This window comes from Alexandromys fortis, unplaced genomic scaffold (genome assembly GCF_014885135.2).
Source record: "Alexandromys fortis isolate MF-2015 unplaced genomic scaffold, M_Fortis_MF-2015_v1.1 scaffold_94, whole genome shotgun sequence".
In the NCBI taxonomy this organism is placed as follows: Eukaryota; Metazoa; Chordata; class Mammalia; order Rodentia; family Cricetidae; genus Alexandromys; species Alexandromys fortis.
In genome coordinates this window covers 3,409,626-3,437,227 of record NW_026067979.1, presented here as the reverse complement: position 1 = coordinate 3,437,227, position 27,602 = coordinate 3,409,626, and the positions used below count along the sequence as shown (strand labels likewise).

The 27,602-nt window shown below is 43.4% G+C and overlaps 1 protein-coding gene across 1 annotated transcript in view; it reads right to left on the bottom strand.

The window, feature by feature from the left end:
- Atp8b1 (ATPase phospholipid transporting 8B1) overlaps window positions 1–27,602 on the bottom strand; it is a 115,007-nt gene that overhangs the window by 19,017 nt on the left and 68,388 nt on the right. The window contains exons 5-20 of the mRNA XM_050157968.1: window positions 27,276–27,374; window positions 27,100–27,161; window positions 22,020–22,092; window positions 21,835–21,905; window positions 20,477–20,559; window positions 20,201–20,359; window positions 19,870–19,958; window positions 16,227–16,417; window positions 13,159–13,367; window positions 12,996–13,039; window positions 11,792–11,948; window positions 6,370–6,558; window positions 4,553–4,665; window positions 3,840–4,004; window positions 2,327–2,438; window positions 1,042–1,117 (exon numbers count right to left, since the gene is read on the bottom strand). Coding sequence (XP_050013925.1) covers window positions 1,042–1,117; window positions 2,327–2,438; window positions 3,840–4,004; window positions 4,553–4,665; window positions 6,370–6,558; window positions 11,792–11,948; window positions 12,996–13,039; window positions 13,159–13,367; window positions 16,227–16,417; window positions 19,870–19,958; window positions 20,201–20,359; window positions 20,477–20,559; window positions 21,835–21,905; window positions 22,020–22,092; window positions 27,100–27,161; window positions 27,276–27,374 — 1,892 coding nt within the window. The remainder of the gene's footprint in view (window positions 1–1,041; window positions 1,118–2,326; window positions 2,439–3,839; window positions 4,005–4,552; window positions 4,666–6,369; window positions 6,559–11,791; window positions 11,949–12,995; window positions 13,040–13,158; window positions 13,368–16,226; window positions 16,418–19,869; window positions 19,959–20,200; window positions 20,360–20,476; window positions 20,560–21,834; window positions 21,906–22,019; window positions 22,093–27,099; window positions 27,162–27,275; window positions 27,375–27,602) is intronic.

The following is a 27,602-nucleotide window of genomic DNA, read 5'->3' as shown; positions in this document are numbered from 1 at the left end:
TTGCCAACTCAAAGAGGCATGGTTTATGTGCTTTTATTCAAGCAGAAGTGATTTATATCATATAGCTACCAACTTCACCTAACTCAGCAAATTGCCTATTGCGCTGGAGTGGCTCACAGAGCTGACTGTCTGCATGAGAAAGTCCCATCCACCCCATCCTGCGTTAGGACACACAACAGATGTGTAGTAACAGCTTAATTTGACTTTGTGCCATTAGATAAGACTGTGATTAAAAAAAAAGCTTGAGGAATAAATGGAATGACTAAGCCAGCAGTAAACACATCATAGGAAGCTTATAATAAGACTGTGCCTTTATATTACACGCTTTCAGGTTTGCCACAACTGATTAGGGGCTGATGAATGGCCCAGCAGAAGCCAAGGCTTGAAATATCAGGTGTGCTCTCTTTAGAGACCACCAATAAATGGCCTACCTACATGATATAACTCACTAACACTTTCATGCTCGGACGACTTTTATTTTCTCTCATGTCTGTTTCAAAAGATGAAGTCCCTAGAAAAGGGACATAAACATACTTTATATTAACTTGCTAGCAATGGGGCTGGGCAGGTGGATCAGGGAGCAGTGACTGACAGATGGGCGTGAAGATCTGAGTTTGGAAGCCCAGCACCCCTGCAGTAGGTTGGGTATAGCTGCATGCCCCTATATTCCCAGGGCTGGCTCCCAGTTTTCCAATATTTAAATAGATTTCCTAAGGAATAGAGAAATATGGCTCCTTAAAACTCTTGGGTCCCCCCAAGACTGAAATCTGTTCAAAATGAACCATGGTAATCTGGAGATATTTATTTCATTTGGACATGAAAAAGAGACCCAAGTACATGATCTAGCTCCAATTTCTCCATATTTTCTGCCTTCTGCATCTAGTCTTGACTTCGTTAAAAAAAAAAAATCAACCCAACAGAAAAACCCAAGCTATATCCTCTCCTCCTGCAGGCCTAGTACTTACCTGTCTCCTCCCATACATGTACTTACAAGGTCCTCCCATAACAGGTACCTTATGTCCGCCCACAGCGGGTACTTACTTTATGTCCTCCCCGTAGCAGATAGTAGTGTCTTCTGTCAGAAGTTCACAGGCAAAGCCTATGTTTTCCGCAGTTTCTACGACAGATTAAAATTAAGCCAACTGTTACTTCTGCTTATCTAAACCACGTGGAGTATCCCTTATCTGAAATGCTTGGGACCAGAAGTGTTTGAGATTTGTGGCTTTGGAGTGCGCGCACACACACATGATATCTGGAGGATGGAATGTAAGTCTGAACACAAAGTCACTTGTATTCCAGATGAACCGTACCCACGCCGCCAGAGAGCAATTTTATACGGATCACTTAGACAACTTTATACACATCCCATGTGTTTTGACCCTGCCCTGTGTATCACGAGGTCAGGTGACATCATATCAGGGCTCAAAGAGCTTTAGATTTTAAGCATTTGAGGGATTCCTTGATGACGTTTTCAACTCATGATCCTCACCACATTTGACTAGATACGCTGTTTTTCCTGTAGTAATGTATAGAAACCACATAAAAAAGAGAAAATTTTTCTCTGTAATAAAATAAGTCGGAGTCAAAGTCTGGTTTGATACAGTCTTAAAAATCAAGTCCAGAAGTTGGTTGTATAATGAATCAATATTCATTATAATACTAAGCATTCAGATCCTGTGGCTTGATCATGTGGTTAAAGGGTAGGCAAAGATGGCTGATTCCATGAATCCTCACATGGGGCTGCTACCAAAGACCCCACTTGCTTCTTTCCCCTAACATCTACTTGGTGTTTGTCAAAGGCCAGGACTGTGCTTGGGAGAGTGTCGGAGTGAGAGACAATGATTTCTCGGGGACAGCCTGGAGGATTAGGCATCAATGCCGAACAATGACTCGTTCAGTTCTAGGTTTAAATGCCAAACAGTTTCCTAGCACATAAAAGGTTGGTCGTAATTTTCAAGACACAGCAGGCAGGAAAGCCAAAGCTGTTGTAGCAACATTTTGTATTGTTTTAGTCTATGCTCAACAATTGCAGAGAGCTAGAGACAAAACGGGGACAGGGGCATGGCTTTTCCCGAACAGGAGCTCACTCTGGCTGGAGAGATGAGACAAAACGAGGCTTAAATTCTAAAGAGCAAACTCTGCTGCTGAGGAAGTTCAGAGAAGGATGTGGGCAGCGTAGGCTGGACCAGGAGGAGGGGTTTTGAGAGGAGAGAGCATCTCCATTCCCAGAGGCTGGGAAGCCTATGAAGATCATCATAGGCAAAGGGATAGCAGCTATAAATATTGTGACTTAGCCCACACACCCCTCCCCCACGAGATGGATTACCCTTTTTGTCTCCTGTAAGTACCCAGATCTTAATGTCAGCTTTAGCAAGTTTTGAAATGGTTTCTGGAACTCCGTCCTGTAGCTTGTCTTCAATAGCAGTAGCCCCCAAGAGCTGGAAGACAGATTTTTAAAAAATAGCATATAAGAAGTGTCTTTAAATGCAGTTTGCCTGGTTCTGAAAAAGGAGAGCAGTCATGCAATACCAACTAGCGCTCTGACGGCATTGGCGGTACCACCATCCAAAGCTGGGACATTGCACGCTTGCCTCAAACAAAGCCTTCAAAATTGCTGCTCTAGGGTTTAATTTACCAAGGCAGAAAGGGCAAGATAGACACAGGGTGTGGGTTCTCACCCTGAAAAATCTAGCACTAAAGAGGCAGAGGTAGATGGCTCACCTACAAGTTAGAGGCTAGCCTGGGCTACATGGTGAGTCTCTCCCCGCCCCAAACAGAAAAGTACAAGCACAAAAAGCTGTTAAAGATTCACTTTCAAAATTTCCACAACTTTTAGCCTTCTTCCTACTGAGGGAAGAATAAGAGAGTCTTTTCTTTCTTTCATTTGAGTTCATTTGGAGATTTAAGTAAAAATGATCATATTCATTCAAAGTAGTTTGAACGACACATGCTGAGTCAAAATATATACGATACAAAAATTTGCCACGTTACTTTAATGGCACACCCAGTATTTCTTTTTTTTTTTCTGATCCTATAAAGAAATGCTGATCTTGATCTTGTATTTCTTTTATCTACCTGGCTAATGTAAATCACATTACTTTGTAATTATTTTTGTGTTTGTCAACTGTTATATATCCTTTTAATTTGTGTCCTTTTAATTAAATTAAATTACAGTACCAAACACCTGATGGAAATCAGTGTTTTTATATAGAGTCACAAATAAATGAATATGCTTTATGAATGAAAAAAAAAAGATTCACTTTCATTGTGTTTGAGGCTGTGCAAACATATGCCTGTTTCCCAAGCTAATGGCAGTACTGCCTTTTGGTTGACTATTTCCCATTAATATAAATTCAAAAAAACCATGTATGATTTTCAAAACATTTTAATTGTTTTGATGAAAGCTTTACTACAACTTTAATTAAATTGCTTTAGTAATTCTCCCAACGAAACCACTAAATGCTTGTTTTCATTTTGCCATTGTAATAGGAAATAAAATTTCTTTACTGCTATGAATTCAAGACCAGGCTGAACCACAAAGCAAGTGCTAGGCCAGCCAAGCCAGTATAGCAAAAACAGAAAAAAAGAAAGAAAGAAAGAAAGAAAGAAAGAAAGAAAGAAAGAAAGAAAGAAAGAAAGAAAGATGTTGTCTATTTTGGTTTTTGTTCTGTGATATGAAATTTTATTGTTTGCCGAACAAGAAAATTCACATGATGTAGCTCTTTGTACCAACTGTGCCCATCAAAGAATTCTCCCTAAACTATGCTACCAGTGACACAATAAAACACAAATTTAACAGTTCAGAATGTCAAAGAGCAAGTTATCAACATTGAACTCACAATCAGGTCCTTCTCAATCTCTTCGTACACTTTATCCAAAGCTTCATCCCGGTTGGTGGTGGCCACGCTGGCGGCCATAAACGTTTTGTTCCATTCTGCAAACTCCTTCTCTTCAATTTCCCTGTAGCACAGGCACAGGGTTCGGAGAGTCTCACTAGCAAAGACCTGTTTGATTTACAAGACAAAATCCACCCGTACAAACAAGAGTTACTTCTCTAAAAATTTATTTTTAAAATTAACATTTACGCTTACATTTATACTGTGCATGTGTGGCAGCTACGGACTCTATGGGTCACAGCAAAGGCATCAGAGCTCAGGGTCCCATGATTTGCTTCATTACCCTGACATCTGGAAATGCTTTCTTTCCTCCACTCCATACCTAGAATTTGGTAAAACTCTTGGCGACCACAGAGATGTTAAGCCTACACCTCAAGGCAGCTAGCTCCTTGCTCAAGGTCCCTGGAAGAGCGATGAGCCAGTATTCCCTTGTACCAGCCCTGAAGACCTGGATGCTGAGAAAGAGCTTCACCACAGAGGATACTGCAGCAAGAGCAAAAACACCACCCATCATGTCCCTACTTTGGTGTTCCCAGCCCATGACACCAAAGCAAGGGGAACAATAGCTAAGAGCGAGCAAAGTTTTCATTTCACTGGAGAGACAGCCCAGAAGGCAAGAAGGGACACTCTAGAAGATGGGGCAAAGTGAGACTTACATCCAGGGCATCCTGTGTTTCTTGTTTCGTAGGATTCATCGGATGGAGCCGCTCATAAATTACAGTATCTGCGCCTTTACAGTATAGCCGAATACTGCCTTCTGGGGTCCGCACTGGTAGCAAGGGAAGGAAAAGCAACAAGAAAGTTAGGTTGGTTTCTTTCTATCTATCTATCTATCTATCTATCTATCTATCTATCTATCTATCTATCTCTATATCTATATATATGTATAATGTATATATACATTTATTCCATGAATTGAACTGCTGCCCTCAGCAAAGTTGGCAAGCTGCTACCTGTATTGAAGACAGCAGTGAAATACAAAACCATTCATTCAAGGTCAGTTCAGTTTTCTACGTCATTTTAACAAGTATTTACAGGCTCCATACTATGTGCAATGTCTTCCACAGAATTTTCCTTGTCCACACTGACAGGAATCTTCCTTACCTGTCTTCAAGCTCACACCATTTACTGCCTCTAACAAGGCACCTGTGACCACTTTCTTATAGCGTTCAATCTATCATCACAGACTACACTCCACTGCTAACTACACTTTAAGTTCTGTGAAGTCAGTACCAGGGACAATTGCCAGTCCATATCAGTTGGGCACCCAGGAAGCCCTGAGTAAAATATCACTCCACTCGCTAATACTCGAGCATCACAGTGGGAAAGTATATGAACTCAGCGAAGCAATAGTTAGCATCACCATTCGTGAGATAAAACATCAGGTGCCTCTGCAGGGTGACCCTCTGAGAAGGGCACAGCATTGCTACATATTTTTTTTCCAACAATGTGTGACCAAGGACATAAGCATTAAGTAGATAAACCCAAGGCAGGGACATTCTACAATAAAACTGACCTTTGTTTTTTGAAAATGCCAGATCCAATTTTCATTTTGAAAATGAAAGACCCAAAAAAGGATGAAGAATTTTTTTTTTTAATTCAGAATCATGATTTTCTAATTCAGTGTTTGATCTCTGAGACCAAAACTCATACAGATGGAAAGAGGAAGATGAAGACAAAGAGGAAGGGACCAGAACATGAGAGGGTTCCTGGTAAGATCCGGAAATGTCTACAGGCCAGTGCTGTAGGGGGCAGGTGATAAGCTGTATCAGTGCAAGCTTCTGATTCTGCTCACTCACACACATCTAAGGTTCTTGTCAGTGGGGAATATCTCTAATGAATACATGAGGAAGGAATAATGGACCTGTAGGTTACTTTCAAGCAGATCAGAAGATAGTAACCTATATCTAAATGAAACTGTAGACCATGTTAAAAACTAGTGGCTATTAGAGGTACACAAAAGCATCACTAGCCATCCTTGTAATTTTCCTGTAGGCTGGAAATTATTTCAAATGACTCAGAAAATGAAATTCAAATCTGGAACAAGACCCTCATCTTCACCTGGTGGCCTGTCAAGAGCCTAGACTGGAGGCGAGGTTGGGACTCAAAGACACAGCCTTTCCTGCCGAGGCCTCCCTTTCCTGGCTTCGGGAAGAGAAGTGTTGGGAGGGGACCTGACATAAAGAGGAACAGGTCTGGGGCAGCACTGTTGGGTGTACTTCTCCTGCCGCTACAGACTCAGCAACTCAAGGCCTTATGGATAGAGAATGTCAAAAGCCTTTGCGGGATTCAAGAAGCTCACAGGGAGTAGTGCAGAGTGAAGAACAGAGAGAAGCCAGTTTCCGTCAACCTGGACACCTTTCAGAAGTCAGCTGTCCATCCATATCCTCATTTATCCAAGCATCACTGAATAAAATGGAGAAGAGGCACACGGAGTTGAAGGAGTCAGAGAGACCCTGGGGTAGAGACCCACCGATGATAGACATCCGCTTCCGGTCACTGTTGAAGTCCAGAATGGCGAGCACATTGTAGGTCCTTTCTGTGCCCAGCTCGCTGACCGTGATAGTGTTCTGCGTCCTGGCGAGGAAGGCAAAACCGAAGTTCCTGGCAGCGTTCACCAGGGCACCTTCATCAGGAGAGGCTGCCTGGTAGTTGAGCTGCCCTGGGGAGGGAAGCAAGAGAGTAATGCCAGAAGAGCTGTGGACGAAGGTCGGAAGCCATGCCTGAGCCCTGTACTGAGAAAACCCTGCACGGTTCTGCACATCGTATAGAGAACAAGTCAGAGGTTCTGAAAGCTTACACAGCAATCACAAAGCTGTAAACACTACATTTCCTTCCAAATTAAAAGTGGTAATTGCGATCGCAAATATAACTGTCTTCAAATGGGCGTGTGTGGAGAGGAATCTCGGAATTCCACCGTCTAGAAGAGAACACTGCTAACATTTCACTGTCTCCTCAGGCCTCGGCAGCATGACTGAAATCCTAACACACCCGATTTCTTTTTTAGTGTCAGATTTTGAGTCTGTTGGCATATCTTTAAAGAGTCTTCATAAATATTATTTTTTACTGAGTATAAAACTATTATTCTCTTCTCTCATGGGCATTTGGTTTATTTCTAAACTTTCTGGCCCATAAAAATAAAATTGCTATAATCATGGAGTGTGCACATAAATAACATGTGTGTGTATGTGTGTGTGTATGTGTGTGTACACATATACATGTGTATGTTTTGTAGACCTGGGCGTTCATTATAAGGACTCACTGACTGGGCTGTACAATGTATATATTCCTATCATAAGTTATACTTAAAAGCATTTCCCCAGTCAGATGAAGATTTACAAAAAAGGGCATTTAGTTTTCCAATCAGAAAGCAGGGCACAGGTGTGCTGGCAACACCTCTTCCTTCAGTCTACCTAAAAGAGCAGACGCCATAGATGGAACCCCTTCTTCCCATGTTAGTTCAGAGACTAGATTCCAATCCCATCAGCATCTTAGTTCTGTTTTGTTTCTTTCACTCTTGGGATGTGTGTGTGTGTGGGGGGGGGGGGATCACTGTGTTCCTCAAGCTGGTCTTTAGTTCATGCCTTCTTCCCTCCTCAGCCTCCAGAACAGGAACTACAGACACCACTGTCCCCACATATGCTAATACTGACCACCTCCCAATTAGTTAGTAAAGAAGGCATTATAGGCTGTTTTTCTATTTGTTCACCCAGAAAGCCACACTAGAAGTCATGGGAGTGCTTGCTACAGCCAAGCCCTCTACAAAGACACAAATGCCAACTGACTGTTGACCCAGTGCTGGGCAAGCAGCAGTGAGAACACGGCACCTCCCTTCAATATTTTAACTTGGCCGGAACATAAATATCTTCCATAATATTGACAGAGAAAGGAAGCACAATAGTGAAAGGGCAAATTGTCCACGGTTTGGACAATCCTAACTGCAGCCCAAACCTTGATGTTTGGATTGCCAAAGGAAGTGTTCCAGCGGCGAAATCACAGACTTGGCAACAAACAGAAAAGAAGAACATTGGAGGCCTGATCTAACACTCGGTTTTACATCCGCAGGAGAAGTGTGGAGGAACAAACACTCCTCGGAAGAAAACTTACTTTAACTGCCCTCCTAGGGGCAACCCAAACCTTTTCTTAACAGACTCATCTATGGACTAAGATGGTATCACAAGAAAAACAAAAGTGTGGGGCTGGACAGTTGGGTCAAGACACTTCTTGTGCTTACAGAGGATCTGAATTCAGATTCCAGCACCCACATCAGGTAGCTCACAACTATCTTTTTTTTAAATTTATTTATTAAAGATTTCTGTCTCTTCCCCACCACTGCCTCCCATTTCCCTCCCCCTCCCCCAATCAAGTCCCTCTCCCTTGTCAGCCCAAAGAGCAATCAGGGTTCCCTGCCCTGTGGGAAGTCCAAGGACCACCAGCTGGCCTGGGTCTGAAAAAGCCTGGGATAAAGCCGGTCTCGCTGAACATAGTAGACAATGAGGACTACCAAGAACTCAAGAACAATGGCAATGGGTTTTTGATCCTACTGCACGTATTGGCTTTGTGGGAGCCTAGGCAGTTTGGATGCTCACCTTACTAGCTCACAACTATCTTAACATCAGCTCTGGAGGATCCAATGCCCTCCTCTGTGGGCACTATATTTATATTATCTATCCATTCATCTATCTATCTATCTATCTATCTATCTATCTATCTATCTATCTATCCATCCATTTCTCTCTCTTCCTCCCTCCCCTACCTCTCTTAATTAAAAATTAAACACACACACTCACAAATGCCATTGTCACCTCTCACTGTTTCCCTTTTTAGCCGCTTCTGACTCACAACAATACCACAGACCTTCCCATTTCCAGCCTCAGAAATGCCCTTCGTTCTTCAACCACTCAAATTCGAAAACAGAATGCCTTGTACATTCATGACTTTCTCACTCTTTGTGAGCATCTCGCAATGATACAACCCCCCAGAGTTCCTATCATATCACATCCGGGGAAGTTAAGGTCTCCTATGAAAACTCTATGAGCACTAGATTAAAGAGCACCAGGCGAGACAGGCTCCACGGCATTTTTAGACTCTGCCCTCATGCAGCCTCTGTGGGAAGAGTCTCCATGGCCTCAAGGTTCCCATCCCAGTGGCATCATTCATTCTCTTCCAGTCATTTGTTAAGCACTAACCTAGGCGTTACTTTGAAGGGATGTTTTAGACTTCACAGTAGGTCCTGATCAGCCGACTTTAAGAAAGAGAATATTACCATGGATGTAGCTCGGTGGTAGAGTACTTGCCTAATATATGCTAGGCTTGATCCTTTGTGCAGACAAAGAAGGAAAAAAACAAAACAAAACATCCCCGCCCCAGTCAAAACCAAACAAACAGACCAAATAACCAGGTGTTCTGCAGCTAACTAGATGACTCTTAGGAAGGACATCTGGTTAGTTCTGGAAGAAAGAGTCAGAGCCTGGAGTTTCACTTAGGGAGCGGCTCCCCAACATGACTCAGTCTCACAAGGACTGAGGGCAAAAAGCAACCCTAGCTGTAGGCTCACCGAGAAATGGGGACCTCAGCCCTACAATGGCAAGGAACTGAACCTTGGCCCAACCACCTGAGCTTGGAAGAAGACACTGAGCAGCACGTGAGAACATGGCCACACTGGGATCCTAGTGAGACGCTGAACAGAGAGGCCGGCCAAGTGACACGAAGTGTCTGACCTCACAAATGATGCGATCAGAGACAGGTGTTTCAAGCTGCCTGGCTGTAGTAACTGATCACAACGGAGCAAGAAACTCCTGGAAGTATCACCACCCAAAATGTCTTCTGAGGAAGTCCAATGTCCAGGGCCATGTCTATAAAAAGAATTCTTCCTCTTCATACAACAATAAGTTTTAAAAAGTCAATCCCCATTTTTCTGTAGTGCTAAGAAGCAAACCCAAGGCCTTACACATGCCAAGCAAGTGTTCTCCTCTGGGTTATATCCCTACTCTCCATTATCCTCCTAAAAGAGAGACACCAGAAGGTAGCCAAAGAAACAGCCATATGGTGAAGGAGGACACCGAACTGACCCCTGCGGGATGGTCTCAGGAAAGCCCCCAGAGTTTTTGTCATCTGGATCTGTTTATCACAAAATCCCTTCCAAAGACCTCTCTCATGATTCTCTACTGGATCAAAGTCCCATTTCTTCTATAAGACCCTGCACATGAAGATACAACTTGCCTTGGTTCTCAAGGGCTTTTATTTGTCATTTGCTGGGCAAAGACTATTACTTGGTTTGTTCAGCCCTGCAACTCAGCTGCCAGTAGGGCAAACAGCTACAGGATTACGCCGGAGGGAACTTTGAACAACCATGCCTCCCACAGCGCTGCTGAGGAAAACGGTGGCCTGATAGGGACTAAACCAGGCCTGCCTCATCTCTGGCACACACTCCAAGGCCTTGCCTCTCAGTCCAGCAAGGACAAAAAGCAGACTGTACAATTAATGTACATTTGTCTAAGGGCACAGTTAACTTCCAAAGTGTCTCTATACATTCAAAGAAGAATCCTACCAATAAATCAAGACCTAAGAGAACAAGGGTGCTTAAAAAGATCCTACTTTAGTCTTGTTACAAGTCAGATTTGCTTGGGTAATTAGACTCTGAACCCCATTCTGTTATCCCTCACTCTGCCACAAACAGCTTCTCCCCGAGACCCCTCTTGTCTGAACTGTGCTATTTTGCTTGACTGAACTATCCATTGTATTCTAAGAGAATATCCATTGAAATATCTTTGAAACCTGCTGAATGATATTTTTATACATATACCTCCTCAGGAGGGTTTGATATCACTACATATAAAACATCCATGTTGGGACTCTTTCCAGCTCTGTAGGAACTGCAGTAATACAGAGAACCAGGTGAGGTGGGTGAGTGACGTGTGGGCAGAGCTCTGCATTGGAGCCACACCCAAAGCATCCCTTTTATCTTCTCCACAACGCATTTGTCTAGCGAGAGGATTCAAGAATTTCTGTCCACACATGATAAAAATAACTATTTTTCATTGACACTGGACAGATTTTCTCTGACCAAGAAGGTGCAGACTGAACATAAGAATTCCGCAGAAGAACCTACACTCCTCGCTGCTCACTCACGAATTCTCATTAATTTTATACCGTCAAATGAGAAAAGCACCATAAGGAGGCCTAGGCTTTAGCTGATCTAATTCCAATTCCAAATATTTTAATCTAGAGAACAAAAGCAGACATCTGAAAGAAATTTGAAGAAAATAATGCTTAAGTTATTCATGATACAAATAAGGCCTGATTATACATTCCCAATGAACAATTGTAGAAAAAAAAGATTTAGGCTATTTTATTCAATAGCCAACCATCTAACACATTATATATATATGTGTGTGTGTGTGTATGTGTTTGTGTGTATTATGTGTATTTGTATGTGTGTTGTGTATGATACAGCACACATTTGGAGGTCAGAGAAAAACTTGTGAGAGTTACTTCTCTCCTACCATGTGGGTCTTGCGGATCAAACCCAGGTCACCAGGCTTATCTTTTAACCGAATTTCATTTACAAGGGATAACCTGTTCTGAGCTATAATTACACAGACATCAGCTTTGAGAGAAGTACATTTTTCGGGAGATGCAAGAAACATTTGTCTAGCACACAAGCCCTTTTCAAGCCCAGTCCTACCCCAAAATGAAATGAAATAAAATAATTAAAAAATCAATAATAAGGTGTTTCATGCTTTGTTATGTCATACACAGCCAGCGTCAGGGCTCGCAAATGGCCATTGCTTGAGTGTGTGCGACAGACTTGACATTTATTACACTTGAGTCATGAGTCCCCTGCCAACTCCAAAACTGGCCTCCAGTGTCTGAGACACCAAAAGAACACTCACCATCAATTCTGTCCACCATGACTGTATGGCAAATGGAAAGCAAGAAGAAGAACTGTCGGATTTCCGGCTCTTTCCCTGACTGGATTTGCTCTATCAGGTAATGGTCATAAAATGCAAGCTTTCCATCAGCAAATGTATTCCAGCTAAAATCCACTAACTGAAAGAAATGAAGAGAGAAAGAAAATGCAATTAATGAGAAAATATATATATATATTAGGGCCAGCAAGATGGTTCATGGAGTAAAAGCACTTGCTACCAGGCCTGACAACTTGGGTTTGATCCTGATACCTGAGATCCACAGAGGAGAGGAGAGAACCAATTTCTCCAAACAGTTCTCTAACCTCTACAAGTGCACTGTGGCAGAACACATGCACACTTGCATACACACACACACACACACACACACACAAATGGTTTAAAAATCTGTACCCATAACTGATACTACCTTTTCTTTGTAGCTAAGTTCTTAATTATGTCAAAATCACCTTTGGATTTTAGCACATTCCTTTTTATTTTTATTTTCTATGTCTGAGTGTTTTGCCTATATGTATGTGGACCATGGGCATGCCTGGTGTCCACAGAGGTCAGAAGAGGGTGTGAGGGCATCCTTTGGAACTGGAGTCACCCACAGTTGTGAGCTACCGTGTGTGTGCTGGAACTAAACCTCGGCCCTCTGAAAAGAACAGTAATTGCTCTTAACTGTGAAGCCATCCACTTTCTTGTCCTAATTTGTGGAAGTTTTTCTTAAAGCAAAAAGACACACTATAGTGAGCTGAATTGTGTCTCTCACAGGTATGTCGGCGCCCCGACCTATGGTGCCTGTCAGTTTCTTCAATTTGGAAATGTGGTCTGCAACCGTGATCAGGTTAAGATGGGGTCATGTGGATTAGGATGGAAAAACAGATGTCCTTGTAAGAGACAAATACAGATAGAACCAAACACATGAAGAGAAAGAACCCCACATGACAAGAGAAATAGAGGTTATAGCCTGGAGCCTACCAGCCAGGATCACTGGAATCTACCAGAGGCTATGGAGAAGCCATGAATCTTCTCCCTAGAACTCTTGGAGGAACCAACGTAGGAATTCCAGTCTCCAGAAGTGGGGGGATATCAGCTCTGCTACTTATGCCCCAGTCCCAGGCCGCTCATCTGGTACCCACCGAAGCGAATCCACAGCAAGCAGAGCTTTGCCTAAACCACTCACCTCTATTTTGCTATGGCTGTGTTGAGAAGCGTCCCGATGGTCTCCTAAGAAATAAACAGGACAAAACAAATTGAGTCTGGGTGAGTATAGCTTCTAAGCTTCAAGTGCACTCATGACAAAAGGGGGTGCCCTGACCCCTCAACTTCACAAGCCTCACACTCACCGTAGATTTGGCCGTTAATGCAGCACTTTTTGAAGGTCATGATATTTTGCGTGAGTGTCCCCGTCTTGTCGGAGAAGATGTAATGAATCTGCCCTAGCTGTTCATTCAGCGTGGTGGTCCTCGCCTTTGCAGGCGTGTCCTTCTCGGCATAGTACATCTGCAGGTCCCAGTTGATGAAGTGGCTCTGTCCCAAACGGATAACTTCCACACTGGGAGGATAGAAGAAGGCTTCAGTGGGGAGTGGAGAGGGCACTGGCCAAGAAAGGACTCTGCTCTCCTGGGTATATGGGAGTGAGCTGCTTTTCTGCTGCTTTGGTTTGAAAACTAATGTCCACTTGTATAACGATTAATCGTTCTTTAAAAACAGATTTATAAAGCAAGAACTCTCAAGGGCGCAGGTGTCGCGCCTTCCTGGAGCTGAAGTTATAGGAGACTGTGAGTCACCCAACTCAGGTGCTAGGAATCAAACTGAGCGCATTACGTTCTCTTGACTGCTGCGTCATCTCTCCAGCCCCATGGTTAGTCCTGACGGTTCATTTGACTGAATTTTAACATTCCCTAGGGGACACACCTCTTATTATGTCCTTGAGTGTGTTCTCAAGACCAGTTTACCTGAGGTGGCCCCCTATGATGGGCTTGGGGTCTCCAGACTGAACAAAAAGGAGAAAGTGACAGGGTATCAGGGTCCCTTTCTGTTTCCTGAGTGCATACAATGTGACCAGCTGCCTCGTACTCCTCCTAGCATGCTTTCTCCAGCGTCATAGACTGTACCCTCAAGCCAAGAGCCCAAATAAACCCTTCCTTCTTTAAGCTTCTTTGATCAGATATACTGTTAAACCATTGAGAAGAGTACCTGTTATTACCCCGCCCCTCCTCCCATATAGTGAAACCTAATCTTCAGTGTAGCAGTAGGTGCTTTTTTATGATGGTTAGGGCTCCCAATGGCATTAGCATCTGTATTAAAGAAGCCTGTGGGAGCTCCTTTGCCCCCTTTTTGTCATGAAGGGGCCGCCTGTGGCACAAGTATGGGCTCTCACCTCTTAGCAAGAACTCTGCCCTTGATCATTGACTCCCCAGCCTTCTGAGCTATGAAAACTAAAGTTCTTATAAGCCACACTGTGCTCCCCTGACCAAACCTATCACTCTCTGGCCTCAGGGTGAGTAATGGCACCTCATCAGTGTGATTTCCTCCTCACACCTGAGCACGTCAGCCACAGCTAAGGAACTCTGTGCTTAGAACACACAGGCCAGTGGGAACAGTAACAGTGATACTGCGGCCAGAACCACAGATACAATCACCCCACTCTTTCTCTCATTCTCCCTCACACCTAGGAACAACTGGGACAGACAAGTTCACCTGTACAAAGAGAATTAGGATCCACTAGATGGCATACCCTCATGTCTCAAACAAGTCAGGTCTTTTGGCAATTAGTGCCTTAGTTGCTTACCACACTGGGAAAAAAAAATACATTCACTTTCTAAATTCTCAGACTCTACAGAATGTCCAAAAGGAGATATCCTAAGAGGATCATGTAGATTTTAAAACTCAGTTTTAAAATTAAAATTTAAAATTTAAATTCAGATTTAAAAACAGTAAGGAGGCTGCTTGCACACCCACAACTGCTACGTGGGCAATGCATGGCTGCAGAAGCCTAGAGATGGGAAGAAGTCCCTTACAAATGGTAGCCCTGCTTGGTGTTGAACACTGCAGACAAAGCAGATGAAGTCCCTGCCCATAGCAGACAAACAAAACAGTCCAGCAAATGTAAACTCTCGAGGGTTGCGCATTCTGTATAAAAAAAATCAAAGCAGAGAGCAGCAGATAGAGACCAATAGGAAGGGGAAGTAACCAGTTAGATCAGGTGAGGGAGAGGCCAGGAGGATAAGGTAACACAATTATGCACCAGTTGGATTTGGGACCTTTGAAGCCGAGACTGAGCCTTGTAATACAGAGTAACCAGTCAGTCATTACCCTAGTGAACAACAGCCCAGAGGCACCGGGGATCTCATATACTCATGTCATTAGAAGCTTTAATTAATTTAAATTTTATGACATGTGTGTTTGTTTTTATTTTGATTTTATTACTTGTAGCTACTGATATTCTCTGAGTGGGAGGTAAATCCCTAGAGCTGCCTTCTGTTCAGCGCATACTTTAATGAAAACCAAGATGCCAAACCAAGATGGCGGGGCTAAGGAGACGGATGAATCAGTGAGTAAAGCGCTTCTTGCACGAGCAAGAAGATGAGTTCGGATCCCCAGCACCCACATAAAAGCTGGACATGCTGGTGTATGTCTGTCACCAAGTGCTTCAGGAAGGGAAGTAGTCGTAGGGTGGAGGCCGGCAGAGTCTTGGTGCTCACTGCCCAACAAGTCTTGCCAAAATGGTGAGCCCCAGGTTTGGTGAGGGACTGACTGGTTACTCTATGTATTACAAGGCACAGACTCTCTTTCAAAGGGCCCAAATCCAACTGGTCAATAACTGTGAACTTTGATATGAGAGGAAGAAGGAAGAGGAGGAGGAGGGATGGTTATAAAGCAGGGAGCTATGACCCTGACCTTTTGTTGGGATGCGGATTGGCACCGCACAGAGACAGCGTTTAGAGAGGCTGAAGGAAGACAGAAACACCCTTCCTACCACGAGGTAGCAGCAAGAAGCAGGGGCCTGACAGGCAAGCAAAGCTGGAAGAACTGGAATAAAGAAGGTTCTGGTAAGAGAACAGAGGCTTTGAAAAGGAAGAATTTTCCCCGGCGCTCTAAATCTCCACTTTCTCGAGGACTCTTTGAACCCCGTGCTTTGGAACCCACTGAGGAGGAGTCACCAAGCAAATGACTGTCACCTTTGCCCGTGGAATGTCACTAGTCTTATCTACACAGAGGACAAGATAGAAAGTGCTTAGCACAGGAGAGATACACAAAGTTCACGGCCTTCTCCTACCTCGCTCTCAGTTCCAAAAGAAGCTTGTTTTCTTCTTCCTTTTGACATTTGAAACGATTCTTGCTAAACATGAAGGTGGGGAAAAAGCACTACATTGCTCTGAAAGTAAGAGGAAGGGGAGGCCAGGCTTACCTGACGTAGAGAGAGATGGGCACCATGGTGTTCAGCACAATGATGTAGCCCCAGAAATTCAGGAAGCCCCGGTAGGAGGGCGTGGCATTTTCTCCATCATAGAGGTACCAGGAATAATTGCCAACTTGTGCTTCCCAATAAGCGTGGCCAATGGCGAGGCCAGCAGAAACCAGGATGAGTACAATAAAGATCTAGAAGACATGTATTGCAAAACAGGACTTCCAACTCCACACCTTTCAAAGATTCTCATAATGTTATCTAGCACTTTACATACTTAAGACCTTTTAATGGTTTGTAAAAACTGTACACTTAGAAGAAAGCAGGACTATAAGGATGCTTTGAAAGTCTATAAGGTTACGGCTGATTTCTTTACATTTATAAGGCCATGTTTTCTTCCCCAAATCATCTTTCAAAAGAGGAGCTAATGTCTTATGTTCAATCCTTAAAGTCCTTCATATGACAGGGTAGCCTCACAACTATTATTACTTCAAACAGAGATATATTGCTTGGGAAGATACTTCATCCTTGTATGAAGAAACTTAAACTAACACTGACTTGAGAGGGTCATAGATAATAGTGAATGGAAGTTGTTTTAATTTTTTTTTTTTTTTTGAGAAAGGGTCTCATGTAGTCCATGCATGCCTTGACCTTCCCATATACTCAAGGGTGACTAAAGGCTTTCTGATCTACCTGCCCCCACTGCTGGGTGCTGGGAATAAAGACATGTGTCGCTACCCTCTGTTTATGAGATGGTGGGGATCCAACCCAGGGCTTTATTAATGCTAGACAAATTGTCTACCAGTTGAGCTATATTGCTGTGTTTTTTTTTTTTTCCCAAGCTAGGTCTTGCTGTATAACCCAGGCAGGCTTTGACCTCTCAATCTTGCCTCAGCTGTCAAATGCTGGGAATATTGGGATGGCCACCATATCCAGCCATTTTGTTTGTTTGTTTGCTTGCTTGCTTGCTTTTAAGAAAGGTGGGTAAGTCAGGCGGTGGTAGCACATGTCTTTAATCCCAGCACTCGAGAGGCAGAGGCAGGTGGATCTCTGTGAGTTTGAGGTCAACCTGGTCTACAAGAGCTAGTTCCAGGACAGGCTTCAAAGCTACAAAAAAAAAAAAAAAAAAAACCCGTCTCAAAAAATAAAACAAAAAAAAGAAAGGTGGAGAAATATCTCCCATATTTGGGTATTCATATATGTTCAATGCTATAGGAGTTATAAATGCAAATATTTATATAAAATTTATAAAATATGCAAAATGATAAAATATCTCTAATAGGCTCATGCATTTGATCATTTGGTCCCCAGTTGATGGTGCTTTTTAAGAAGGTTGTGAAATCTTTAAGGGGTGGAGCCTTGATGAAAGAAGCTTGGTTCAACTTCCTGTTCCCTTGTCTCGGGCCCACCTTATGCTTCTTTGGCTCAGTGATGCCTTCCCATGTGACAGACTTTATTTACTGGGAACCATGAGCCAATAAAGCCCCTTTTCCCTTTAAGCTGCTTTGGGTCATGGTATTTATCATAGCAGCAGAAAGGTAACTAATACAGTAGACAAGATTATCTAAGGTGCAATAGGTGCTATGTTAGGGAGTTGAGAAGCATATTTTTGGGAATGAAAAAAATTCAAGCCAGCCTGGGCTACATAGTAAAACCCTGTCCCAGTTTCTTTTTTCAATTTTCCTAGCTATATTTATATTTTCACAGTAGTAATAAAATTTCCAGGGAAAACGTAGTGTTCTGAACACAGGTTCTCAAAGTATCTTCTTGAGATGAGTGGGCCCAGAGGAGAGACAATGATCTATGCGTGCTTGCATTGGAATGGTTACAATGACACTAGATATAAATATTCCAGGTCATAAAATTGGGGGGTGTGTTGGTCTTCAGACAGCTTTATTATTTCTTGCGGCTGTAAGTATGTATACACCTGAACAAAGTGTCACCGCATTCTGAAGAGTTTATTCATTCAGGTTGAACTTTAAATATTGGAAAAGCAATTCTCAGTGTGTGCAGAAGGGTTCGCACCGCAGGCCTAAGCCCACTCTCCTCCAAAGGTGGCTTTCAAGATAGGCTGGCGTATGGAGACTTAGGTTTGGGGAGGGCTTCCCAGCTTCTTATTTCTGATTCTTCTAAAACTGTGATTCTCAACCTTCCCTATGCTGTGAAATTCCTCATGTTGTGGTGACCACCCAACCATCAAATTATTCTCTTTGCTACTTCATAACTGTAACTTTGCGACTGTTATGACTCATAAAGCAAATATCTGATATGTGAAAGGGTCGTCTGACACCCCACCCTCCACCCCCACCAAGGGGTCTTAACCCATAGGTGTTCTATATAGAAACAGCTCACCATGCTTGTTTGGGCCAACACCACCATTGAGGCTGACCACCAGCATTTTTACAGAAACCTAGAATTTGGAGGATGGTGGGCACATGGAGCCTACACGCCTAGCCCCCAGCTAAAAGAGTCACTGGAGACAACAGGGTGCACATACAGTCAAAAACTGTTGTGGGAACTGAGTGCCTATCTGGTGTGGCTGTGTGTGGGATTTTAAACCAACTCCCTTGAGATTTCATCTGGTGAGCCTTCCGCTTGTCCTGTTTTGTAACCGTGGGCTGTAGTAAGACACAGGTGTGAGCACCTGTCTATGCCAAACCCTGTGGCTCCTCCCAATCTTGAGCCTGAGTGCGGCTTTGAACACCCTCAACAAACCTTATTTTTAGCCTTGCCTTAGGTGGGGAGGCACGCACGAAGTGCATACATACATGACAGTACAGACACACACATACACACACACACACAGACATCACACACACACACTTGCATTTATGATAACTCCCCTATAGGAAATGGGAAACCAATGGCTGTAAAATCTACCTTACAGTTCCTAGAATTTTAATGCTCCTGGCAAGAGGGGAGATATTTAGAAGGAAATATTTGTGCCCCACCCCCTTTGTCTACCAGTCTTTTGAGACAAGGGTCCCAAGTAATTGAAATTTCCCCAGGAATCTAATGCTGGGCAAAGGAAAAGGCTGTAACTTGGTGCCAGCCAGAGGATTGGTACTGGAGCTCAGACAATGATGGGTCAGTGATGGTTGGGACTCCGACCTAGCCAAGGCTGCTTCCTTTTGTACACTTCTTTCCTTCCAGTTGAGATGAAAACTGCTGCCAGGACCCTGATGCCAGGCTTAGGATTTTTGTCCTCATGTGCCCATGCTGGGGAAAGCTCCTTTCTCAGTTTCTGACTAGTTCTTGCCTGTTTCATTGACCTAATGAGGTTGGGTGGCCAAGACCAACTTGTTGGGGATGCCAGGGTCCCAACTCTGATCCTAACAGCTCTGGTAAGAGCCCCATGGTGGTGTCCCTGGTTCCTAACTAGTCAATAGACAATCGTGAAAACACCTGGGGACAGCCTCTAAATTTTCTTTCCCCAGTGGGGCTGTCCTGGCTGAAGTGTGAAATTTCTCAGGAAAGCCTTGGGACTCCCTTTCCATCCATCCTACTAGACTTGGTGCACCCAGGCCTCTTTGTACTCCATCTAAAGCTGCAAGATCACCTTGCATTAGAAAAACATACATCAAAATTACTGAAAAAGACAGCCATCTGGTCTAGTCTCTCATCTACCAGAATGAAAAATAAGTACCGTGTACACCATGTAGTTCATCAAGTAGTCAATTTTCGTTCTTTTAAATCTGGTTTTCCCACTATTCTTCATTATCTTAGTGTCAGCGCCTAAAAATGGAAAATTTATTGTGATTAATAGTTGGAAAATTCAACTAATAAGCATGTCAATAAAATTATCCTTTCTGTGACTTTGGATAGACACTCCGAAGCCGTGGTCTAGCTATCCAGTCCCAGTTAACTGGAATATCAGTCCTCCAGCCTCGGCCTCCTGAGTGCTGGCATGTGGAGCCTGGACCACAAGGCTCAGCTTTCTTGAAATCTTAAGAACTCGAAGAACATTCAGGAAGTACCTGCAAAAATGACCAAGCCATGGCAGACATCGGTGTTCCTAATCACACAGCCACGTAACAGGATTTTGTCAGCATCCAAAGGGAAGCTCCGTTTCCTCCAAAACAGGGTGCCCGTGAACTTGTCTAGCCGGTTGTTTGGTTCTTCACATTCAATGAAGCCTTTTTCAAAAGGTAAGAGCCATATAATGAGCCAAATATGAAAGACCCAGGCTTAACCAATGGATCCCAAATAAAACAACTTGAATTTAAAACGAAGTAAGGTCATTCTGTACAAACCGTCAAATGTCGCCAAATTATCTTCTGTTTGGAGATACTGGTCTGTGATTTCAAGGGCCATTTTGAACTTCAAATTGGTTTCCCTACAGGGAAGGGGAGGCAGGTAGAGTTATAGGAGCACAATTTGGAGCCACAAAGTACTCTGGGGCCTACCTGGGAGTGAGGGAAACTTAACCATTGGCTTGTTCTGTTTTCAATCTCTAACTGAAAGTTTAGGTGGGGCAGTCTGATTCTAGAGCAAGATTGCAAACCTAAAATGTGTCCCTTCCTTTTGCTGTGTGCCAGTGAAGACAGAGTAACCACAGCCTTCTTTTCAAGTGACCTCTTACCCCCAATGAAGTCTAGAGCAGGGGGCCCCACTATAATGGTACCCACAACAGACCCAGACACCCTGTTTAGCACCTTCGGCCAATGTGCTTCCTAGAGCAGGCAGTGGAGGGGTTTCTACAAGACAACTCTATCCAGGAAAGGAGATGGCAAGAATACACGGGCTGCTCCAACCATAGCACAAAGCAAAGCAAGTGTTAGCGCTCGGTGGGGCAGGCAGGCACACCCTCTCCGGAGAGCAGGGCTGCCAGTCACACAAGAGTCTCCACTCATTCGGAAGCTGGCTGGTGATTCCAGCTTCACCCCTCAGTTATGACAAGGCATGATGGGACTTCCTGTCTCTGGAAAACTTTAGAATAAGAACTGTGTCACTGCAAACATGGGACGATCAACTAGCTAGCTGATGTACGGAGCAAGGGAAGCCGGATTTCCACTCCTGCGTCTAGACCGCCAGAGAGCAGTGGATCCACATCTGGGATATGGGGAAAAGGGGCCACAGAGAACAGAGCCTTGGCTGGCCCTTACTCTGTGACCTTAGCCAGACTACTTCACTTCTCTGAGCCTCAGCTTCCTCGTGTGGTAACAATTACATAGCTGTTGAAAAGACTGAATGAGCTAATACTTAGAAGTATCTACATGCAATTGAGTACTCAATAAATCTCCTTAAAATTGCTCGAAAAACAGCACTTTATTCTAAAAGAGATAAGTGAGTTCAAAATTGCCCATTGACAAAGAACCTAATTGCCTTTCTGAGGATATAACAGCAACCATGGTCATCTGTGAGTCTGATCATTGCTCAGCAGTTTATAAGGGGCTTAGGTATGTGATCTTGACGGAAGGTGGGGGAACAGTCCTATCTTAGAGTAGAAGCCCCATTTTATAGATAAAAGGAGTCTGTCTACTATGGATACTGTCAGATTGACAGCAGGTGGCTGAGGCAAAGGTCACGTCTCAGGTGTCCTACCCAGAATATGCAATGCATGTTCCCTTCTAGGCCCCCTCTGAAACAGGTCCCCCAGAGATGCACTCACCCATCGAGCTCAGCCGTTTCCACATAGCAGAGGCTGTTGGGCTCTGAGCTGGACAGCAGCAGAATGTCAGCCTGTCCAAAACAAAAGACACCTGTCACACAGGGTCCCCGGGGTGGAAGGCACATCCCCACGGGTGGGGAGGGTACTCACGAGGAGAATGAGAGAACGGGAAGCTGCTCACTTACAGGAATGAAATCGTTCTTCTTCAGGCGAATGACGTCTCCAACTTGGATGTCTTTCCACTTGATGATTTTGAACCTAAGAATCAAAAAAACAACAGCTCGGGCTTTTAAGTGTGGGGCCAAGAAATGATCATTCTTCCTGGGGGGTCAAAGATTCTGGAAAATGTGCAAATTACAGGGAAGTGTTTGCTACAAGCTCTGCCTTTCAGTGATGTCACAAGGGTTACCTTACCCTGCTTGGGAGGCACTGGCTAAGGGACTTTACTGTGTTCTTTCCACCCTACCCCATGTAAGGAAGAACCCACTAGAGGGCACTTCAACCTAGTGAGGACAGCAGGCATCTCTGTCTTTGTGCTCATGGCTTGCTATGGCTCCCTGGTTTGTTGGTTTGTTTGTTTTTTCTCCTTTGTCACTCGTCACTTGTTTAGTGCTAGTACAAGGACAGGCATGTATGACTCACCATAGGCCACCAAGAGTCCTCAATGGCCTTAAAGCTGGGCTCTTCTCACTCTTTAAATCTACAAAATCACTCCCTTTCTAATGAACCATGTTTATAAAGTTTCAAACTATAATACCCTGGCCCAAAAATTTTCACACATACAAAAGGTGTATTCTCTCATAGCTTGGTAAACCCCAGGGTTACTATTCTATCTGAGGTCATACGACCATGGGTGTTCTGCTCTGGGCTCCCTCTCTAGCCTTAAGGCTGCTCATGACCAGTATCACCGAAGCACACTGAACAGTGAGGTGGGGTGGCAAAGAATCTTATCCCCTGATGTGGGAGTGATTTCTTATTAATAAAGAAACTGCCTCGGCCCTCATAGGACAGAAAATTAGGTAGGCGGAGTAGACAGAAGAGAATTCTGGGAAAAAGAAGCTTAGTGAAGGAGTCGCCATGATGCTCCCACTCCAGACAGATGCAGATTAAGATCCTCTCTGGTAAGCCAGCTCATGGGCTACATAGAATATTAGAAATGGGTTAGAACAATATGTAAGAGCTAGCCAATAAGAAGCTGGAACAAGCCGGGCCAGGCAGTGTTTGAAAGAATACAGTTTCCGTGTAATTATTTCTGGGCATAAGCTAGCCATGTGGGCGGCCGGGTGCCGGACGCAGCCCCGCCGCTGCTCTTAATTCAACAGATGGCGCCCAAACGTGATGGGCTAAATCCACTTAAAAACCTGAGAGGGCTTAAAAAGGAGAGAGAGAGAGAATTTAAGACAGCTTTTTGCTGTTTCTGGGTTGCATGCCGCAAAGAAATTGTCCTGACTCGGCAGCAGGAAAAAACTGGCTGTTTTAAAATGCCGGCTTTCTGGGCTGTGCCGCCATTGTGATCTCTGTCTGGCTCCAGCGGGAGACAGAGCTTATGAATGGAGCATTTGGATTAAAGTGCTACGATTTGTTTGATGGCAACTAGACTGCTGTGTGCCTAAAAGGGGGACATTGTGTGCTGCAGCTCAGAGGCACAAGCAGCTCCGCCATGCTAATGGTGCAATGTGCAAGGATCAGAGGCACGAGCGGCTCCGCCATGTTGGACTGGGCGGGGCCAGCATACAGTACCTGTTTTTGACCTAGGAATGTCACAGCTTAGATTCTTAAGCTCTTAGTGATTTAAAGGCGCAAAACAAAGTGCTCCTGGATAGTAAAAAAGTTACAGATTCACAATAAAACAGATTCAGACACTGTTGGATAAATGTACGTAGGCTTGGGAAAGAGAAGAAAAAGAATATAAAGAATAAAGTTAATGTCTTAAAAAGAAAAAGGGTAAAGTCTTTAAAGAGACAGAGTACAGAAGTACAGATAGTTATAGATTAAGAGAAATAAAGAAAAATAAGCCACGTAAAAATGGAAAATTCACAGAGAGTCTGGATTATGTACATTGTGTTTTCTTTAAAATTTTTGACTGTGAAGGAGCTAAGTACAGAGAGACATTTCATTATATGGGCTGCCAAGCTAAACCAGAATGGATTTCATGAGGGTATTATGATTTCAGAATTTGGGTCTAAGGATATGATGCTTTGGAGAGGGTCTTCTTTTGTTTTTGCAGAGGATGAGACCCTGTGGATTGCATCTATTCCGATTTGGTATGATAGACCACGCCCTCCTGAAAGGTTGCTGTGAACACCCTCAAAAAATTGCTTCGCTCAATTGCCAACTGAGATGAAACTAGCATACAGGTTATATCATGAACAACCTAATTAACGACGCCCCTATTCAGCAGGAAGCAGTTTGGAGAGAAAAAACTACGCCCATGTTCCCAAATATTGTTTATAAATGTTCTTTTACATTTAAAGGGGGATATGATATAGATATGAATAATTTGCATTGGTATGGATTTTAAGGTCAATTTTGTTATATGTATATGTATTTTTGATCTTGATTAAGGTATTGTGATTGTGTAGTTCATTTAAAAATGTAATGTATAATTAGGAAATATAGGTTGTTAATGGATAATCATCGCTAATAGTTAAGCTTGTAGTCATGTTAGTTAGATTTTCTAGATATATAGAGAGATATTTTAGTTAGATAGGCATTCTTCATATCTTTCAAAGGCTGCAGAATATGGCATTTAAGATATTTTAATAACTTAGGGTTTTTCATGACAATGAGACACATTTGCTCCTGGCAGCACCAATCTATTTCAAGAGGAAGATGGGCATCGAAGAGAATCCTTATGGAGTTTGATAGCCATTTGGGCAAGAAACTGCTCTTGCCTGGACTGTTGCATAAACTGGACACAGAGAACCCGCAGAGAGAGGACTGCTGAACTTGCCTAAAGGTGAGATGACCTTTTGGGGTTCCTGCTTCATGAAAGAGTCTGTGAGACATTCTGCAGGACACAGCAAAAAGTGACTGAACTGTCTTTGGAATTTCTTGCTTGATGAGAATGTCTGCTGGATACTATGGGCCTGTAGGCCGAAGATGGATGCCCCAACGGTACAGAGGAACTTTGGGTGACTGTCCAGGCAGCGAGATGTCTCTGTCATTTCTAGAGTTTTCTTATTTCTTGTTTGATAGGTAATATTATATCCTTCTGGAGTCTTTGATGGAGTTGAAGAATGGTTAGTTATAGTTTTCCTTAGTTATGATAAGAGATAAAATAGATATAAATATTGTAACTGTAATTCTTACTTGATAACTGTTTTGTTATATGTAATTTTACTATGTTAAAGTTAAAGCCTTTCTTTTTTGTTTAAACAGAAAAAGGGGAACTGATGTGGGAGTGATTTCTTATTAATAAAGAAACTGCCTCGGCCCTCATAGGACAGAAAATTAGGTAGGCGGAGTAGACAGAAGAGAATTCTGGGAAAAAGAAGCTTAGTGAAGGAGTCGCCATGATGCTCCCACTCCAGACAGACGCAGGTTAAGATCCTCTCTGGTAAGCCAGCTCATGGGCTACATAGAATATTAGAAATGGGTTAGAACAATATGTAAGAGCTAGCCAATAAGAAGCTGGAACAAGCCGGGCCAGGCAGTGTTTGAAAGAATACAGTTTCCGTGTAATTATTTCTGGGCATAAGCTAGCCATGTGGGCGGCCGGGTGCCGGACGCAGCCCCGCCGCTGCTCTTAATTCAACAATCCCCTTCACAATATTGATGCTAGGTGATTCCAGAGGTAACTTCCAACCCAGAATCCATTTATTTACAAGGAGGAAAACAAAAAATTCTGTGTCAACATTTACAACTTTCTGGCACCTAGTCTGAACCAAGTGCAGCAGATGTGTGCCTATAAATTGGGTGATATTCTGAATTGTGGACACATTAAACCATCTTTTGAGTTAGCCCTTTATTCCTAGTTTAAGTACTTGACTTTGGACTCGTTCTTTGAGGATCTCATTCATCAAACAACTCATTACTGAGCCCTCAGTTGGCTGACTTGGCCAGAGTTGACTGCATTCTGTGTTTCTCGAACAAGAGTTTATTGAGCACTTTCTACGTATTAGAAGCCAGAGCATAGTCTGGGCCAGGAGATGAGACATGTACATACGTAATTCTAACACAATTCACACTACGAAAGAGACGAACACTAAATGTTCTGAAAGTGGCAAGGAGGGAGAAATCACTTTAGGTGGCAAATGAGGAAAGGCATGGGAACATCTCTGAAAGGGACACATTTGGGACTGGTGGGGACAGAAGCAGCAGGCTTGCGGAAGTGCTCGATAAAATCGGCAACTACATCGAATCCACTTTGGGTCCAGCTGCACAGCTGCTGTGGTATAGTCCTTCTGTCCACTGGGAAGACGTGGTCATTCTCATTGTTACTAAAGAGCTGACTGGCCGATGGCTAGGCATGATTTTTTGGGCAGAGAGAATGTTGGGAAGAAGAGGGGTGGAGTCAGAGGAGCCACCAGTCAGATGCAAGGCAAAAGCAGCAAGGAAAGCACAGAGATGAGGTAAACAAGCCTCGGGGCAGCACATCAATTAATAGAAATGGGTCCATTTAAATTACAAGATATAACTACAAACAAGTCTATGCTATTGGCCGAACATTTATAGTTAATAACAAATCTCTGTGTGGTTATTTGGGAAACAGTTGCCAGGACAGTGTCAATAGGCAGTCTAGGCAGGAAACTCCACAGACATACAACCATGAAGGTGAGGTAACATCCCTCTTTATCAGAAATGACTCACTATTGAAATACGAATGTACTTGGGCCGAGAAGATGGCTCAATCAGTAAAGCACTTGTATTGCAGTCTTGAGTTTGTATTGGAGTCTGATTCCTAGAGTCCATGTGGAAAAGCCAGGAATGGCAGTCTATGCTTGTAACCCTGGTGGTAGGGAGGGGGAGATAGGCAGATGCTGGGCTTGTTTGCTGGTCAGTCTAACTGAACCAGTGAGAGCCAGAACCTCGAGAGACATGATTTCAAAAACAAAGGCGGTAGGGTCTGTGGGAAGACACCCAACATTGACACACACACACACACACACACATACACACACACACACACACACACTCATGTCCACAGAGACATACACACAATGCCAATGTGCCCTAGACTTCTAGGCTCTGCTCCTTGCTTTTCAATATGCTTTTAGACATGTTAACACATGAAATCTTTGTAGCTAAGTTAAAAATCGGTACCTGCCATCCTTAATGACCTCGCATGTCCTATTGTTGATTTCCTTGTCCATTTTATGGCGAGCCTTTGGAAGGAAAATAAGGAGGTATTATTTGAATCATCTCAATATCTAGCATGTCAATGACAAATATCAGCAAGGTCAGAATGATAAGAAGAAGGCGGCTTGAGAAATCCTTACCACATCATCTACTAGGTCTTTGATTGCTGTGATGCCCAGCACCAGAAGTAGGGGTACAAGTGTGGTATACCATGCCAGGGTGGAGATTTGAGGGATGGCCTAAAAGAAAAGGAAAAACTTAAGACTCATGAAAACATGACTCACAAGTAGTGGATACTTGATTTTAGGTTTGCTAATCCTAATGTCTGTCATTGAACAAGTCTATGTCCTGGAGCACATTGCGGTAAGGACATTTAAGAGCCATTCTTCTGGCTCTCTCTGATTTCTGGCACATGAAACAGTCTGGCACCGTGGCTTTAACTAGACATCAAACAGAGTTTGCATCAT